General features: G+C 40.0%; 1 protein-coding gene across 2 annotated transcripts in view; it reads right to left on the bottom strand.

The window, feature by feature from the left end:
• Positions 1 to 16,898, bottom strand: part of CCNYL1 (cyclin Y like 1) — a 36,762-nt gene that overhangs the window by 5,538 nt on the left and 14,326 nt on the right. Inside the window, exons 4-8 of one of the 2 annotated variants that reach the window (XM_003991075.6) lie at positions 11,830 to 11,930; positions 8,464 to 8,499; positions 6,166 to 6,217; positions 5,197 to 5,316; positions 1,325 to 1,491 (exon numbers count right to left, since the gene is read on the bottom strand). In XM_003991075.6, the coding sequence (XP_003991124.1) occupies positions 1,325 to 1,491; positions 5,197 to 5,316; positions 6,166 to 6,217; positions 8,464 to 8,499; positions 11,830 to 11,930 (476 nt within the window). The remainder of the gene's footprint in view (positions 1 to 1,324; positions 1,492 to 5,196; positions 5,317 to 6,165; positions 6,218 to 8,463; positions 8,500 to 11,829; positions 11,931 to 16,898) is intronic. The other variant, XM_003991076.6, reaches the window with a different exon arrangement.

Below are 16,898 nucleotides of genomic sequence, written 5' to 3'. Positions count from 1 at the left end.
CTCCTAGTCAGAAGTACCCTCACTTCAGCTGTAAATATGCACTTTGGTAATTCTGAATGACGATCTTATCTAGAACAACAGGGAAAGGTAACAAAAACAAACTTGCCACTGCCTGCCAAGATCTTAATCTTCCTATGCTGTTCTGTATAATCAAGACATGTTCTTCCACATCTTCTCCAATGCCACCCACAAAGACATGTTCACTCTCAGGGGGGCACTCCGAGAGTCTACTGCGAATCCCTCTCTGGCTCATTCTGCCTACCATCCTCAGGGCCCTTCACAAAAGCCAGGGTGGCCAAATCGAAAGCCCTCGTTGAGTTTGGCACTTCACTCCCATGTTCACATGTCATCTGTGGGGGGCACCCTCAGGATTAATCGGAAGCCCCACGAGGCACTACTGTGGTTGCTGAGTGCCCTGGAGACTCTTCAATGGGATGGGCAGCGGGTGATGTCCCAGGGATGCCAGAGAAACAGGAGCTCCCTAACTTCTCAGAGCTATTTTTTTTTTTTTAATTTTTTTTTTCAACGTTTATTTATTTTTGGGACAGAGAGAGACAGAGCATGAACGGGGGAGGGGCAGAGAGAGAGGGAGACACAGAATCGGAAACAGGCTCCAGGCTCTGAGCCATCAGCCCAGAGCCCGACGCGGGGCTCGAACTCACGGACCGCGAGATCGTGACCTGGCTGAAGTCGGACGCTTAACCGACTGCGCCACCCAGGCGCCCCTCAGAGCTATTTTTAAACAGGAGCAATACACCTAGGAGGGGAGGAGGCAGAAGAACAGGAATCTGAAACCTTCATACATGTGGCTACTTTTGTACCATGGTTTCTGTAACAACAGAACTTGAGATAAAAAGGAAAGACCAGCAAAAGCTGAGTCAGGGTGAGGTATAACCTCTCTATAGTCTAGAGGCCCTATAGTGTAGAGGCCCTAAGGCCTTAACAGCGGCCAAACATTTATCTCAAAGGCCAGACATATGCCTCTTAAAGATGGGCTGGAACGCGTAGGCAGGTTGAACAAAGCCATGAAGATATGTATTGTACTGTGTTGATAGTAAGCCTGTAAAATGTATGCCAAAAACCACCAGAAAAATACACTTCAATTTACCAAGGAGATTATTACAAGTAACACATCAAGACCTATCAATTAATGATGGGGAAATATGAATTGTTATACCATAGCCGGACAGTATGTAATTTTAATGCCTATTGCAGTTGTCTGCACAACGTAACCTTTAAAAATATTCTTAAAATGTAAACTTTACCGGAGCAAAGGAGGCACTGAAAAATGGTTAGAAAGTTCACCAAAACCTTACAAACTCACATGTCCTCAACTGTAATGTCCTTGAGGATCTGGCAGTAGTCCACATTCCATACAGCCTGATCGTCCCAAACCTTGGAGGCAAGAAGAATGGCTCCCAAAACAATTCTTTTCCAGTTAGTGGGACAAATGTCGATCTCAGCATAAGTTAAAAGCCTTTCTAAGTAAACCTGCAAAAGTAGAGCACTGGTCTTTCATTTTAGTTCAGTTTAAGTGCTGTGATAAGAACTGTTAGGAATGACAGATTTCATCTGTTTTTGACATGCCTTTTAGTCTTAGGTTCTACAAAGACTTTGCTCCGCCAGCCAGAGCCAGAGGCCAGGTCACAGTTGTAGGTCGGATACTTGTTGCCTACTCTGCCCCTGCGGATTTCCAGCCCAGTTTTGGTCACAGGAATGACTGGACGCCTCAGCAAAGGGCATCCTGAAGACAGGCACCGGGCTATTAACCTTCCCATTCATAAAGGGAAAAGGTTCAGTACAACCGATTGTAGATTCAAGCCGTTCAATAAACCTGATGGCCTACCATGTGCTGTGTACCAAAGCTGGCTGGTGGTTACATGGTAATGTACAAATACTTGAATATGTAAAACCCTGGTGATACCGAGCACATGTTTGCCTTCCCCTTTTCACAAGCAGTCCTTTGGCGGCATGAGCCTGGAGATAAAAACTGGTGGTCAAGAGAGCCTCCCAGTGGCTGCTGCGTGGCACAGCAGGACAGGAAGTAGCAACAGGTGTGCCTGGGCCAGTCTTTCCAACTGTCGAGTAATCCCCTATTTAGTGTCTGTTACGGGAACATAGGCACATACAAAGGACAGTCCTCCTGGCCCCTCTCCTTCACATCTCTATTATCCCTTCGTGATAATTCACCCTGTCTTACACAACCTACAGCGTACTCAATTCTGTTGGTTTTAAAGGGCTCACAGCTGCCAGGTTCTAGACCACTGGGGCTTCTCTAAAGCCGCCTATGAGGTGATTTCATGATTTCTTTTACTGTGTATCAAATGCCCAGTCTGCAAAGACCGGGGTGGAGTGAGCAGCTGAGTAGAGATTACAGAGCTAAGCTAGGATTCGTTGCTTCAAAGGGTGCTCTGAAGAAGAAGGGTGCCATCTGACAAGAAGAAAAGTCCAATTTTAGAGTTATGTTTACTGTCTGAAGGTTGTCAGATTGCCAGCTCAGATTTGCAATATTGTCCAAACTCAACTGTGTTTTCAAAAACAAGTGGTTCTTGAACACTACATGTTCTTAGTGAAATCCTGCTCCCGACCCCCAAAACCCAGCATTCTCAGGTGTCCTAAGAATGACCCTTGCTTACAACAAGGTTCACTCTCTACTCTACGGGAATAATGAGAGGCATGTGTAGGACACTGGCAATGTCTTGATTTCCTATCACCTTCCCTGGCAAACTTGGAACGTGCCCAATCATTCATGCCCCCGGCTCTACAGTGTCAGTGGAAGGGAGGTTTCTTCTCACTGAAGTGAACTCTTTTTTCCGTGATCCCATCTCACAATTCCCTCTTCTTGAAGAATGTTTCCCTCTTTGCCAGAGATTTCCTCCAATGCGAATGTATTTACATTGCCCCCAGCCTAACCTGCCCTTCCCCGCCCCCCAGCACAAAGCTTCCTTCAGTTTTGCTCATGGGAAAATGCCCCCTGCTGGCTTCTCATCTCCCATTGTCTTAACCCTGGGCAGTATGCCCCCCTGCCCCTGTCACTCAGGAGGTTACTGGTGCTTTCACACATAGAAACCAGAGCTCTTCACCCCAACTGTCTACTCCCTCAGCCTTGCCCAATAACCCAAAGGGTACTGCCATTCACCTACTTGCTGGGGCCCAAATCTCCCTTAAGTTAATCCTACTCCAATCCATTGGCAATTTTTGTTATCTCTACCCTCATTGGTAATCTGGCTGATTTTTATTCTATTTGTCACTCCTCAGCTGTATCACTGTCACAGCCTCCTGACCTCTCTGCCTCCACGCTGACCCTCGCTACAGTCTATTCTCCCCAGAGCAGCCAGGACAGCCTCTTAAATTAAGAGCACTTCATACCCCTGGGGGAAGATCTGCTAAAGGCTTCCCACCAAACAAATAACAATTTACCTTCTTCCCACAGCCTGTAAGCCTTAAGACCCCATGAGATACGGCACTGCCCTTCTGTGACCTCATCTCCCATGTTCTTCCCCTCACTCCTCACTCTGACCAGTGGACACTTGCTGTTCCCTGAACATGCAAGATGTGTTCCCATCTCAGAGTCTTGCTCATCATCTTCCCCAGTTTAGTTTGGTCACGGTTCAAGCGCTACTTCTTTAAAGAGGCTGTTCCGATCAGTCTAATATGGCAACCCCTCCAATCACTGTACCCTGCTTTCTCTTGGTATTTACCACTGCCTGAAATGTTTAGGTTAACGCTCACTTGAAAAAAACACACACTTCTCTCTTCCTCACTGGAATATAAGCCATATAAAAGGCAAGACCTTTATTCAACCTGTTGTCTCCTCTACCTCCAACACTGGGAATAGTGATGAGGTATCCAGTGGGTATGGAATGAGCAACTGATTGGCAGCATTTGGCATCTGGACCACGCTCTCCTTGAACTGAACCTCTCATCTTGGCATCTCTTTTATTATTCTCTCCTGGTCCTACCACTATTATTCTCTCTCCTATCACTCTAGCCGCTCCTCTGCAGACCTGTCCCTCATATGTTGTTAGTCCTTCCAGGTCTAGCTTCTATCCACTTTTTAGTCTATACTTTTCTCTACTACTCTTAATTCCCTACCTCTAGAGCTCAGGTTAATGCTCGATTCCATCTATTCCAGTGATGACCAAACAAGATCACTCTGCTGTCTCACGGTAATGTCACACTTAACCTAACACAGAATTCCCCTTCTTCCATTCCAGATATTCTCCTTCCTGCATCACCTGGCTCTTCAGATGCAAGTACCACTGCTGCCCCTCTCCAGCATGGGCTAAGCACTCCAAATGGTTTATAGTTCACTGAAAAGGCCTGTCTGATTGAGTGCCCACAGAGGGGTCTCTCTTCAAAAGCATAAGCCTCCTCTCCTGAATTCTAACTGGATAGGAAGGGAGTGCAGGCATTGACCTAAGTATTCTTTCCCTACAGACCATGCGGGTAAGCCTCCACTATAGGTCTGCTGTAGGGAGGAGTACAAATAATCCCAACCACCTCTCACTTAAATAGAGTTTATTTTTCAAATGATAAAATCTTATCACAGGAATCTGTATGAAGAACACCAAGGTCCCTTACACAGCTGTAGCTTAGCAGGCTGACTAACAAAGCCTTTCTGAGTCCTTCTGGCACCATAACCCTGGGCAACTTCACAGGCAGGCACGAGAGGACACCAGGGATGGATTAACACCCATCGTCCAAGGAACAGACAACTGAAGGCAATAGTTCTCAATCAGGACCCACGTCAGAACTGTCTGGGGAATACTGAAATAATCTGGGACTCAGCTGAGACCTACAGTGAATGAGTGCCTGCCTGTGGACCAGATGGTTTTGTGACTGCCCCCATCCTACCCACGCCCACCAGCACACCCTCTGTGTGTGAACATGTGTGTGCTGTGTGTGCATCTGTGTCCTGAGGTATGGAGGGAGAAACCAGAAACCGCTCCTGCTGCCTTTAATAGCAATTGTTTTGTGATGAGAAAAGCAATGGCAACATTTTAAAGAATAATGATTATTCTCAAACTCAAATTATATTAAACTCGAATGTGTGTATGTGACTTTCAATAGGTTTCTCCTAATAAATTTCTGATGATCATTTCAGGAACCTACTTTTATGTGAAAACCAGGACCATACCCTGTGTGCAAGATAGAAATTTCTAAAGATGCTTTAGGAAAGAAGAAATACCTTACCAAAGTTACTATTGCACATTCGGCTGTTAGCTGTGCAGCACTGAAAAGAGTACGAACAAATCTGTAAATAAATTTGTGTTCGGGATCATGCTTAAAGTACTCCTCTGGAACTTTTTCGCGCTGAAAGAAGAAGAAAATGCAGTGTAAATATCTGTCAAAGAAAAATACCTAAGTGCCCGTAATACAGCAGTCTTTACTTGTGCCCACGTGCCCCTTAGAGTAATTTTGATTGCGTGACATGTCTTTCAGTCTTTTGAATATAAACAATGGGATCTTAAAATACCACAGTGCTTCAATACTCACCACCATTCATTAAAGAAAAATACAGGCACGACCTCAGAAAATCTGTTATGTGTTCCTTCCTACTTTCCCCCCACAGCAATCTAACCAAATGCAAACTATTTTTAGGCTCAAGAGTCTGGTTGTTCAGACAAGTCATACTTCTCTGCAGTCAACTTTGAAACACCATTTTCAGTTTCCTGTAACCACAAGGCACTAAGTGTGTGCTGACCTATGCAACAGTCACCAGCCACCTGTGGCCGTAGAGCACCTGAGAAAGTGACTTTTAAAACTGTTATTTTAAGTGATTTAAAATTTAAGTAGTCTTCTAATTTTCTTCACAGAGATCATAACATACTCATTAGGTTTATTTATAAATATATACAGTCTGATGTTACTGAAGATTAGCTTTTAAAAAGGTCTATTTTCTGTTATTTGGGTACGTTTACTCACTTTGGCTCACTAATTAGACAAAGCAGCAAATCCGTTCTTACTCTTTCATATCCCTTCTACAACATTCCTTTTGTAAAACGATGACACAACATGGGGTAGGGAAGAAGACTAAAGATGAGTCTGACTTCAAGCTGGAGCGAGTAATTTTCTTTTAGCAATTAATATGAAATCAAATCAGCATGAAATAAACACAACTGCATGAGAGAAAAATACAACTTCAATAAAACTGACACTTACTGTGAGTGGATGTGATCTCTCATCAAAAATATCCAAGGATCTATTTGCATCTCTATAAAATAAGAATGCATTTAAAAAATTAATTCAGGAATTAATATCTTAGTAATATATCTGCTGGGAGTAGAGAGGGGAGTGGAAGAAGCTTAACCTTCAACAAAGCAAACAGTTTTATAAACTCTTTTGTATTCTGGCCTTAAGAGGGTTTCCTGACCTCTTTTTACTCAACACATCAAGTTCTGTGAAATCTTTCCTACAATGACCAGCCCAAGCCAGAGTTGCCTTTAACACCGACTTTCCCTAGCCAGCAACACTACTGAAGCCAATATATTTTCACTTCTCTAACCACACACTGGAACACAGAAAAGCATTTCATAAAGCCATAGTGGTGGGCAATAAAGTCTTCAGAATTTTAATAAATGTGAATATGAAATTCATGGTTTTCCCTGTTTTTTCCCTCTCTGTAGTTCTCTATATTACACATTCTTATCATGTATTTCTTCTTGTCTCTCTTCAATAGTTTGAGTTAAAAATGTAACCTTCTTCTTAATTTTCAAAGTCTTTTTGTTTAAAAGTTCACCACACTAATACATTGCGCTCATTTAAACAGTGGTTCTCCAAGTGTGGTCTACAGGTCTCTAGGGTTCCCCTTTTCAGAGACCCAGGAAGTCAGAACCGAGGGAAATATTAAAGACATTACTCGCTCATACACTTTTGACATCTGCAGTGATTGTACAAAAAAATAAAAGGGAGTAAAACTGCTGGGTTCTGAGCATGAATCAAGGCAGTGGTACCCAACTGTACCTAGTCATTCTAGTCTTCACTGCCACTTGCAGTTGAAAAAAAATTCTGCTGTACTTAAGAACATCTTTGGTAAAGCAGGCAAATTGAACAGTTATTAAGCCTTGACCTTCTAATATTCTGAATAAGCAGAAAGTATATATGAAACACTTCCGCATACTGGAAGATAGTTAAGGAAAAGCACTTGCGACTCGGTTGTGAGCCGAACAAGCCGCTTTTTTCATAGAGCACCATCTTTATTTGAAAGCGCAACTGATAGTCATTCTCTTAAAAATGAACAAAATGAGGGGCGCCTGGCTGACTCAGTCGGTAGAGCACGTGACTCTTGATCGCAGGGTCGTGAATTCAAGTCTCATGTTGGGCATAGAGTTTACTTTAAAATAAAAATTAAAAAAAATTTTTTAAATTAAAGTGAGCCTGAAACTTCAAGGAAATAACTAAAGTATTTGTTGCCAATGATAAAATTCAGGCTATCAAGCTAAAAAAATCAGGATTTTGGAAAACTTGTACCTTTCAATGGGAGCTTCAGCTACTGTGAGCCTGATAGCTTCTCAATACCTAAAACACTTTTCTGGTAAGACTGCTGGTCTTTTTTTTTGTTAGTATCACTAACAAAAGTGAGATTTTGATACTGTATAAAGAAATGTGAACTAGTACTTTCCAACTGATCAGTGCATATTATTATAAAATCACATACATGTAAAAGATCCATTCAGTGTGCAACATAGATAGATCAATGTATTAACAGAGTACAAATTCACGGACAGGATTTAAAATTCTGTTACAATTTAAGAAACTAGCCCTTGTGGACTTTTGGTGCAGCATCATAGAACATCCACGGTTATCTGAAGGCTTTAAAAGCACACCTTTGTCCAACTATGTATCTGAAAGAGGCCAGCTCTTCTTCATAGTGTTTCTTCAAAACAAATCACTGAAGACAGACAGGGTATGAGAATGAGCTGTCTTCTATTAAAACAGATACTAAAGAGATTTGCAAAATTGTAAATCAATGACATACTTTTCACTCTCTTGTTGTGGATAATAGCTACTTTTTAATAAAAGATATGATTTCTGTTAACACTGGGATTCCCAATCGGGGATGATTTTGTTCTCCAGGGGACATGTGGCCAGGTCGGGAGACACAATGTGGAGGGAGGGAGAGGGTGCTACTGGCATCTAGTGAGCTGAGGCCAGGGATACTGCTAAACATCCTATAATATGCAGGCCAATCCCCCCAAACAAAGAATTGTCTAGCTCAAAATTCCAATAGTGCCATAAAAACCATGTTTTAACATACAGTGGATTTAATTTTTTAATTCTCAAATTTAATTTCTAATACGGTAAATATAACCCACAGGAACAAATACTCTTTGGGTCTCAATATTGTAATAAAAGCACTCTATAAGTTTACTCTAATGATATCTATAGTTGTTACCTAACACTAAACTTGATATCTAGCAAATTAGCTGGAATAACAAGACAGGTTTGAAAAGAGCTCACCTGTTCTTTATGTGGTAGTATATTGCTAAGGTCACACTGTGGAGGGAAAAAGAAAACTGTAACAATTGATTTTACCATGTTAGGCATGAAGACATTTTCTTAAGAGGGGTTGGGAGGGAGAGAGGATCTTCCCAGAGGCCTAGTGGCCCTGAAATCCTCTAATTCAGAGCAGTTTATATGGGCACTTTCCCCCCTTGTTTTAGTTCGTTGGCTTTGGCAAAAATAGGAGGACCAAACTGCTAGGTAATATGCTGTTAGAAGACAAGTTTTGGCTGATAATTACAAATTATAAATTTATTACATATTTTCCCTGTCATTTGTCTGTCTACCCACAGAATCTTTCCTCCTGTACAAGTTTTATCGTTTGTACACATGCTTAAATTTAAGCCATAAGGTAGTTTTTGTATTAAAAAAAAAAAAAAAAAAAAAAGGTTAGGCCCTGCATTTCAGTTGATTTAGTTCACTATCCACCAACCTACCCATTTTCCATTATTTCCCTAAGAGTAAATTAAAGTGTTCTGTACCAAATAAAATCATTTAAAGTCACTTTTGCATAATTAGAAAATTTAATGGTAAGTATAAGTACCCACAAAATCGATGATAGGTCTAGCTATCCCGAAATAAGCGGTATTAACAATGCAGCATCATACTACACAGTATAGTATTTACTGACAGGTATTTCCAAATTAGTTTGAATAAAATATTAACGAACAGATAGATAGAAGTCTCTCAGACACTCTTTAAATCACTAGTCCTAAGTTATTCAGATGTTTTGTATTAGGCAACAAAGGGGTTCTCCTGGTTAAGTTATATGCTTCCCTTTACCCTCAAAGTATCTAAAATGAAGCTCAAAACAACTGAGGGAAGGCAAATCTGAATTTTAACTAGGTCTGTTGGGTGAGCACTTGTAAAAAGGCCTATAACGTTATTAGCATCAAAGATGGATACTTCTATAGTGCTTCAAACAGTTTCAACTTCAATTTGATTTTAAGATCACAGAATTCAAAGTTCTATGATGAAAAGGACCACTAAACCTTACGTAGCATTTAATGAAACAACCCATTTTACCAATAAGGAACCAAGGCTTAAAACTGACTTGCCCAAAGCCCCACAGATGGTCAGAAGCAGTTCTCATTCTCCTACACTCTAACCAGGCAGTGGTTCCCCAAGCTTGCTGCACACTAGGATCACCTGAGGAGCTTTAAAAACTGCCTGGCTTCCACCTCAAGATGTTCTGATTTAATTGGCATTGGGTAGGACTTGGGCATCAGAAGGGTGTTTAAAGGTCCCTAGGTGATTGCAATGTGCAACAAAATCTGGGAATGAATGAATCATCCAGTATGCTTTTGCCCATATAATTATGCCCCCTATCCTTCCTCAGCCTATCAAAAGGGTTGTGAGAGTGTGGTGGGGGAGGGGAAAATGCATGTATTTGGAAACACAGATCTTGAAAAAAGTTGTGTGATTCTAATAGCCCCCCTCCCCACTGAGAACAATGCCCTACCCCAATGTAAACATTTTTCAAAATCATTCCTAAAAGCCACTTTGCCCTATTAATTTTCTCAGTAAACCTTTATTTCACCAATAATGAATGCACTGAATCAATATTTTTTAAACTTAGAGCAAATTAAACTTAATATACTTCCACAAATTAGACTAAGTTGGGAGAAACAAGTATGAAACCTACTTGTCTGAGCAAGATTAATCTTTAAAACCACTTTTGAGGGGCGCCTGGGTGGCGCAGTCGGTTAAGCGTCCGACTTCAGCCAGGTCACGATCTCGCGGTCCGTGAGTTTGAGCCCCGCGTCGGGCTCTGGGCTGATGGCTCAGAGCCTGGAGCCTGTTTCCGATTCTGTGTCTCCCTCTCTCTCTGCCCCTCCCCCGTTCATGCTCTGTCTCTCTCTGTCCCAAAAATAAATAAACGTTGAAAAAAAATTAAAAAAAAAAAACAAAACACTTTTGAATTATATACTAAAACATTAGAATCTTTTGAACTCAAAAGCTGGGGACTCTAGCCAAAGCAAAGTGTTCTTTTACACGTGGGTTTAGTGTCTTCGCTGAATAAAAACATTCAGTGATCACTTGTTAGGTGCAAAAACTCAGGATTTTAGACTTTTGGGGCTCAGCTTTTGCTGAAACACAATTTAATCTCAACTACTGTTATTTATAAGGGAGAGAGGAAAGTTACATTTTTGTGATTGTGAACCTGCTGTCTGTAATTAAAGTAGAAGTTACTAATAATTTAAGTAGTTGAAAAAGCTTGGTATGTTAGAAAACAAGTAAGTTAAAAGCTAACTATTTTGAAGACTGAAAAATAAAAGTAAGGATGAGAATATTAATATTTTGAAGTAGTGTTTCCATACTGTGTTCTGGAAAATCCACACTCCTGTCTCAAAGAGACATTAATAAATGTTCCTTGGCCAATCTCAAAGAAGTCAAGAAGCACTGCATCCTGTTTTATTTTTTCCTCTTAAATAAGCTTGAAAGATTCATCTTTAGGGTGTTCCGAAAGTGCAACTCCAACTGTGGATTATGAAGTGCTCTCAGAAATTAAGGAATACTTGTCATCATCACAACGCTGTTCATGTTTGCTGAACTATAAACCTGACCAGCTATGTTTCCAAAACCATCTCTGTTCTCTGCTGTACTTTTTTTATATATGGACTGATACAGTGGGGCCTGGAGATATATTTCTGTATCCATACACACATATAAAATTAAAATTAAGTATATCTATTAAGTTAAAATTTCCAGTTGAGCAAATCTCATCCATAAAGCTTGAAGAATTTGTTCCTTAAGACAGGCTCGATATTTATTTTCCCCCTCTCTGAGAGATAGGAAGGAGAAGTTAATTTTCACACAGAAAAAGGGCAGGGTAAAAAAACGCACGATAGGGAAAATCTGACAAAAATTCAATTACGTTTAAATGTAGATACACTCTGGTGCCAGTAGGGGACAAACTGTTCCTTCTTTCAAGAGTAGCTTCCAAAGTAATACACGTTGTTTTAGACTTATGACTCATAAAGAAATACTTTTTCCTAGAAATACCCAATAAAAAGCACCTCTCCCTCTCCTCATCATGTTCAACAATGTCTTCACAACAGAAATGCACCAAGTAAGAGGTGCACTCTCTCTGGGATTTCTTATTTGCTAACTGGCTTTCCCTTCCACCAGGTACTCTAAGATTAAAATGGAAATTGAATACTCAGATTTAGGTCCTTGAAAGCAATATAAAAGTGATACCAGTTTCTTAACCTGATCACTGAAAAGGACAATCAAGTGACTGAAATGACCAAGTATAGCTAGGATGCTGTTTTAGCATAAGGGGGTCTGTCACTCAGCCCTTGGCAACCTAGTTGTACTCACCATTTTATTGTGGTTCTAAGATTAGGCTGGCTGACTGTGCTGTCATCTAGAAATATTGTTGAGCATGAGCTATACTTTTTAGTAAGCTGCCCTGGAGATACCTGAAGGGGAAGGGAAATAGAAGAAAATGTCACAGTAAGTTAAACCTATAAAAGTGTGTTTTTTCCTCGGTTAAAATGTCAAACGATAAAGCATTACGTTTTTTCTTATACTTCATGAACTGCTTGAGTGTGCTATCATGTGCAGTGCTATGGGAAACCCAGTGGATACTCTAAATTCCCACATGAGGTTTAAGGAATGGGTTATGAACTACTGCCCTTGATAAATTACCTATTATCAAACCTGATAAGCACCTATTATAAATTCCCTTTATAACAAGGTAAAAAGTTTAGAATAAGACTTCGGTGTTTTTTTTTTTCTTAAGCAATGAAAAGCAGCTGAGACTCCCATTTCCACTATTCATTTACTACAATAAAATGTAATGCCTTGTAGAATATTGATGCAAAAACATTTTATCGCAGTAAATGAAAGCCAACAACAAATGTGTCAGTTCAGGAGACAGTGTGATGAAACAAACGTCCTGGAGTCAGAGGCTGTTTGTACCAGGGCTGCTCTATCACTAATAAGCGAAGGGGCCATAGGTCCCTCTGGGCCTCAGTTTCCTTATCTGGAGGGTAAGAGTATTGCTTTAAGATTCCCTCGCATCCAAAAACAGATAAAACAGCTTACAACAACGTAACTTTGACTTCATGTTTGAATAAGATTGCCATCGCATTACTCAGGTGAGTACCTCGAATACTTTCCATTCATTTAAAATTTTTATTAATTCTATTCTATTCTATACGTGCCTGCCTCACTCATGCTGCTCTCTTTGCCTACAATGTCCTTTTCTTCCTCCATGTCTCAGCAAGCTTGATCTCATCCACCTCCAAGGAAGGATACCTTTGCCAGTAGCCACACCACAAAATTTCTCTTTCTGTACACTCACACAGCTCATCTGCCACTTGTTACATGCTATCAATTGCTTACAGGGTGTCCCCCTCCTTAGAAAGTAAGCTTCTCCAGGAAAAGGAGGACTCTTACTCCTCCCACCTCCAGCTGCTGAGCACAGAATCTGGGGCAAATCCATAAGTGTCTGACAAATTATTTAAAAATCAATTACAGTTGGAAGGTAAATCTTACTACAGATACAAATTTATCTGCAGAATATATCTGCAGTGGTGTCAGGAGAGGTGACAGTGAGCTTCCGGAGACCCTCTATGCAATAATAAATGATCTTTAAAACACTTTAGAAGTATCCATTTATCTGGGAAGAGCCAGGGTATACAGCAGCAGTCAAATACTGAAACAGCCTAAACTCTGGTAGGACAAATCTCTTCCTTAAAGTAAGGCCAATAACTGAGAAGTCAAAATGGCAGCATTCAATACCACAAAATACCAACAATTTTAGTGCTTAATTTGTTGGGTTTTATTTTTGTTTCTGTTTTTTTACTAATTCAGATGAGCCTTCCTTCCTCCTATTAATATAAAATAGGGTTTGCCATCCTGTCATGCTCTCCCACTGGCATCCTCCTCGAATACAAGACAGATGGGGCAGAGGAAAAATCTAGTTGATACTTTTTAAATTATAGAGCCTTTAAAAACTGCCAGCAGCCAATAATCAGAAATATCTGCATGCATATAAAAACGCCACTTCACTTATTAATAAAAAATTCCAGACATTATATTTTTGAAACGTATCACTAACTTCTCCTTTAAGCCAGAAATGTTCAACTGTATCTAAAACTGTTATGTTCCTTAAGCTATTCAGCTAATATGTAATTTACTTTAAGAATCTCAAAAAAATACAGCATGAAAATGAAAATTAATTCATTTAAATACTTTCATTCTCGGGGCGCCTGGGTGGCTCAGTCCCCTAAGTGACTTCGGCTCAGGTCATGACCTCACAAGTCTGTGGGTTCAAGCCCCGCTGCAGGCTCTGTGCTGACAGCTCAGAGCCTGGAGCCTGCTTTGGATTCTGTGTCTCCCTCTCTCTCTGTCCCTCCCCCACTCATGCTCTGTCTCTGTCTCCAAAAAATAAATAAATGTTAAAAAAAAAAATTCTAAATGGGAAGAAAGTTATGTTTTTAGGCCACTACTACTGGGTATAATATAGTGTATATTACATCATAAGAAAAGTCAATTCTGAGCAAAAACCTACACTGGGGAGCTATAAAAAGAATAGGAAGAAAATGCACCAAAGTGTAGACTAGTTGGTAAAGCTTTGGGTTGGTTATATTTACTCTGACTTTCTTCCATTAAAAATTTTTTTTCTGGGACACCTGGGTGGCTCAGTCAGTTAAGCATCTGACTTCGGCTCAGGTCATGATCTCATGGTATATGGGTTGGAGCTCCACATCGGGCTCTGTGCTGACAGCTCAGAGCCTGGAGCCTGGTTTGGATTTTGTGTCTGCCTCTCTCTCTGCTCCTCCCCTGCTGTGCTCTGTCTCTCAAAAATACATGTTTAAAACTTTTTTTTTCTATTATAAATGTATATTGGTTTGTCTCTAAAAATATTAGTATGAAACATTAAGAAATTTTAATTACATGTGGCCTTATAGCCATATTGGGCAGGGGAGGGAGTTAGTGAATCAGGAACTTACTGTCTACTGACTAGATCTAACCAAAGAAACATTGAATACTTCCCCATCAGTCCAGGCCTACTTTTCAGTATTCAGTAATATCCAATATTCAACTAGAGAGTGGCAGAATTAAGTCTCTGAGCAAAGCCTGGATATATTAGCTGTAATTATTTATTAGCTTAAAATTAGCTGAAATTTTAAGACAATTGTCTTCTATGGTTAAAGGCTTAACAGTTGGTGGCTTACAGCCTCAATAAACTATACTGACAAACACAGGGTTATAAAATGCAAATACTAAAAACAAAAAAACAAAAAAACAAAAAAACAAAACCAAAAAGCAAAAAACAGTACTGGCAGTGTAGTGTTCATAGATATTATTTCAGTGATCACTAGAAGAGACAAAGGCAGGATTTATCTTCGTTGAGCACTAACAGAATAGGTGGGCTTTTACAATCTTTACAACAAAAGGAGAGGTTATTTCATAGACTTAAGGTTCAATGGCAAAGACTAGAAAATAATCACACCTAGAAGTCTAGGAAGTCACAACCCAAAACTTACCATCAAAGGTCAAGTACCTGTTGAAATCCTGCCCCCACCCACTGACTTTTCCATTGTGCCTACGGCTGAAGTTCACTTTTGTGTCTCCCCTTTTTCACAGGACAAGTTTTGTCTTTCTTGCAATATAACTTAAAAATTCCCAGCACTTTACGCATTAATAAAAACTACGCTTTATCTATGTTGTGCATTAATGGGGCAATATGACAAGGTGCATGGTTTGAATTGTTAACCAAAGCCTTAGTAGAAAAGTATAATACGCAAATTACAGGGATAACCAAAAATACTGTCTGATTTAGTATGATTAATTGTATTAAATTAAAACAGATTCTAAGTTTGAGTTAAACATGGTAAACGATCACATATCTATTTCCGCTCCCCCTCCTTTCAGAGGTTACACACAACACAGGATAAACAGCAGGTGATTTTTAACGTGTGAAAGATGACCTGACTAGACAAAGGAATGGCAGGTGACATGGAAGAACACAGAAAACACAACCAGGATGCTACAGGAACAGGAACAAGAAAGCCAGTTGTCTTAAGAAGCCAAGGCAGGCTCAGAATTCAGAGGCTCAGCCCCAATCTCCACAGTGAGGCCCATCAGTTAACAAGGACTTCCAATGAGATCTGAGATAGGCAGGGACCACTACACATTTAAGAGAAGCCTCCAACAAGAGACTGAAACAGGAAAAAGAAACTGATAGGAATGATAAAATTAAGAAGCAAATGAAACTTAAAAAACTCTTAAAGGCCCTCAGAAAGACAAGAAATTGCATTGGTGAAAGAATTAAAATGCGATAAATAAGCATAATAAGAATAATAATGCTATAAATAAAAATCATTTAAAGGTCATTTTTTGAGACCTTTATAAATTAAAAATAAGATAAAACTAAGTATTCAAGAGAAGGGTCAGAGCATAAAGTCAAGAAAATCTCTAGGAAGTAGAACAAAAAGACAAAATGAAAACAGAAGGGGAAAAGATTAGAGATCCATGCAGCAATACTGGTCTAAGAGGCCCAACATCTGAATAACAGAAAATACCAAAACAGAATAAATAAATAAATAAATTAATTAATTAATTAATTACTTTACTAGGAGGAGGAATGGTCTACAGACTTACTGGCCCCAATAAAATGAAAAGGTCCATACCAAGCCATATTATGAAATTTCAGAATCCCAAGGACAGGGAAGGTACTCAAAGTTCCAGAAAAAAAAGGGATGAGGAAACAATGACTAAAAATCAATAATGCACAATGTCAATAGACTTATGAGCAACACTGTAAATGAGAAGACAAAAGAGAAATGTCTGTAGAACTGCCAAAATTAGTTTCAACCTAGAATTCTATACTTTCTCAAACAGGAGTTTGAGACAGGCTAGATCTCTAAAAACTTCTGCCCATTCCTAGAAAAATGGACTCCAGTAAAACAAGGGCATTTAACAAGACAAAGGGAAACAAAGATTCTAGGACACAGGGGGACCCAAAACATGACAGTCGTTATGTGAGATCCCAGATGACTTCAAGGAGATATCCTAGGAAAACAGACACAGAGCTGGCCTAGCAAAAACCAGTCTACTCTACTGGAGTAGAATGACAAAAGGCTGTCTCCAAGAAAAAAAATGGAACAGATGTGTTTTAGTAAACGAAAAATATTTTCGATAGACATGTGACAAATGTTACAGCATTTGGGGGAAAAATAGCTGTTAGAAAATAGGCAAGTGAATATCGTCAGGAAATTAATTCCGCACACACAAAAAATGGGGTATGTGAAAGTAGGAAGGCCCGCCAGGGAGCTACTTACAGCATTTGGCTGTGTGAGATCATGTTGGCTAGGAAAATGGGGACTGGATTACCCTGGAGAAGTGCTGAAGTGCTCAGGTTTCAGAAATGTTTA

Source organism: Felis catus, chromosome C1 (assembly GCF_018350175.1).
Source record: "Felis catus isolate Fca126 chromosome C1, F.catus_Fca126_mat1.0, whole genome shotgun sequence".
Classification (NCBI taxonomy): domain Eukaryota; kingdom Metazoa; phylum Chordata; class Mammalia; order Carnivora; family Felidae; genus Felis; species Felis catus.
The sequence above is the reverse complement of the archived record's forward strand: the minus strand, read 5'-3'. Positions and strand labels throughout refer to the sequence as shown.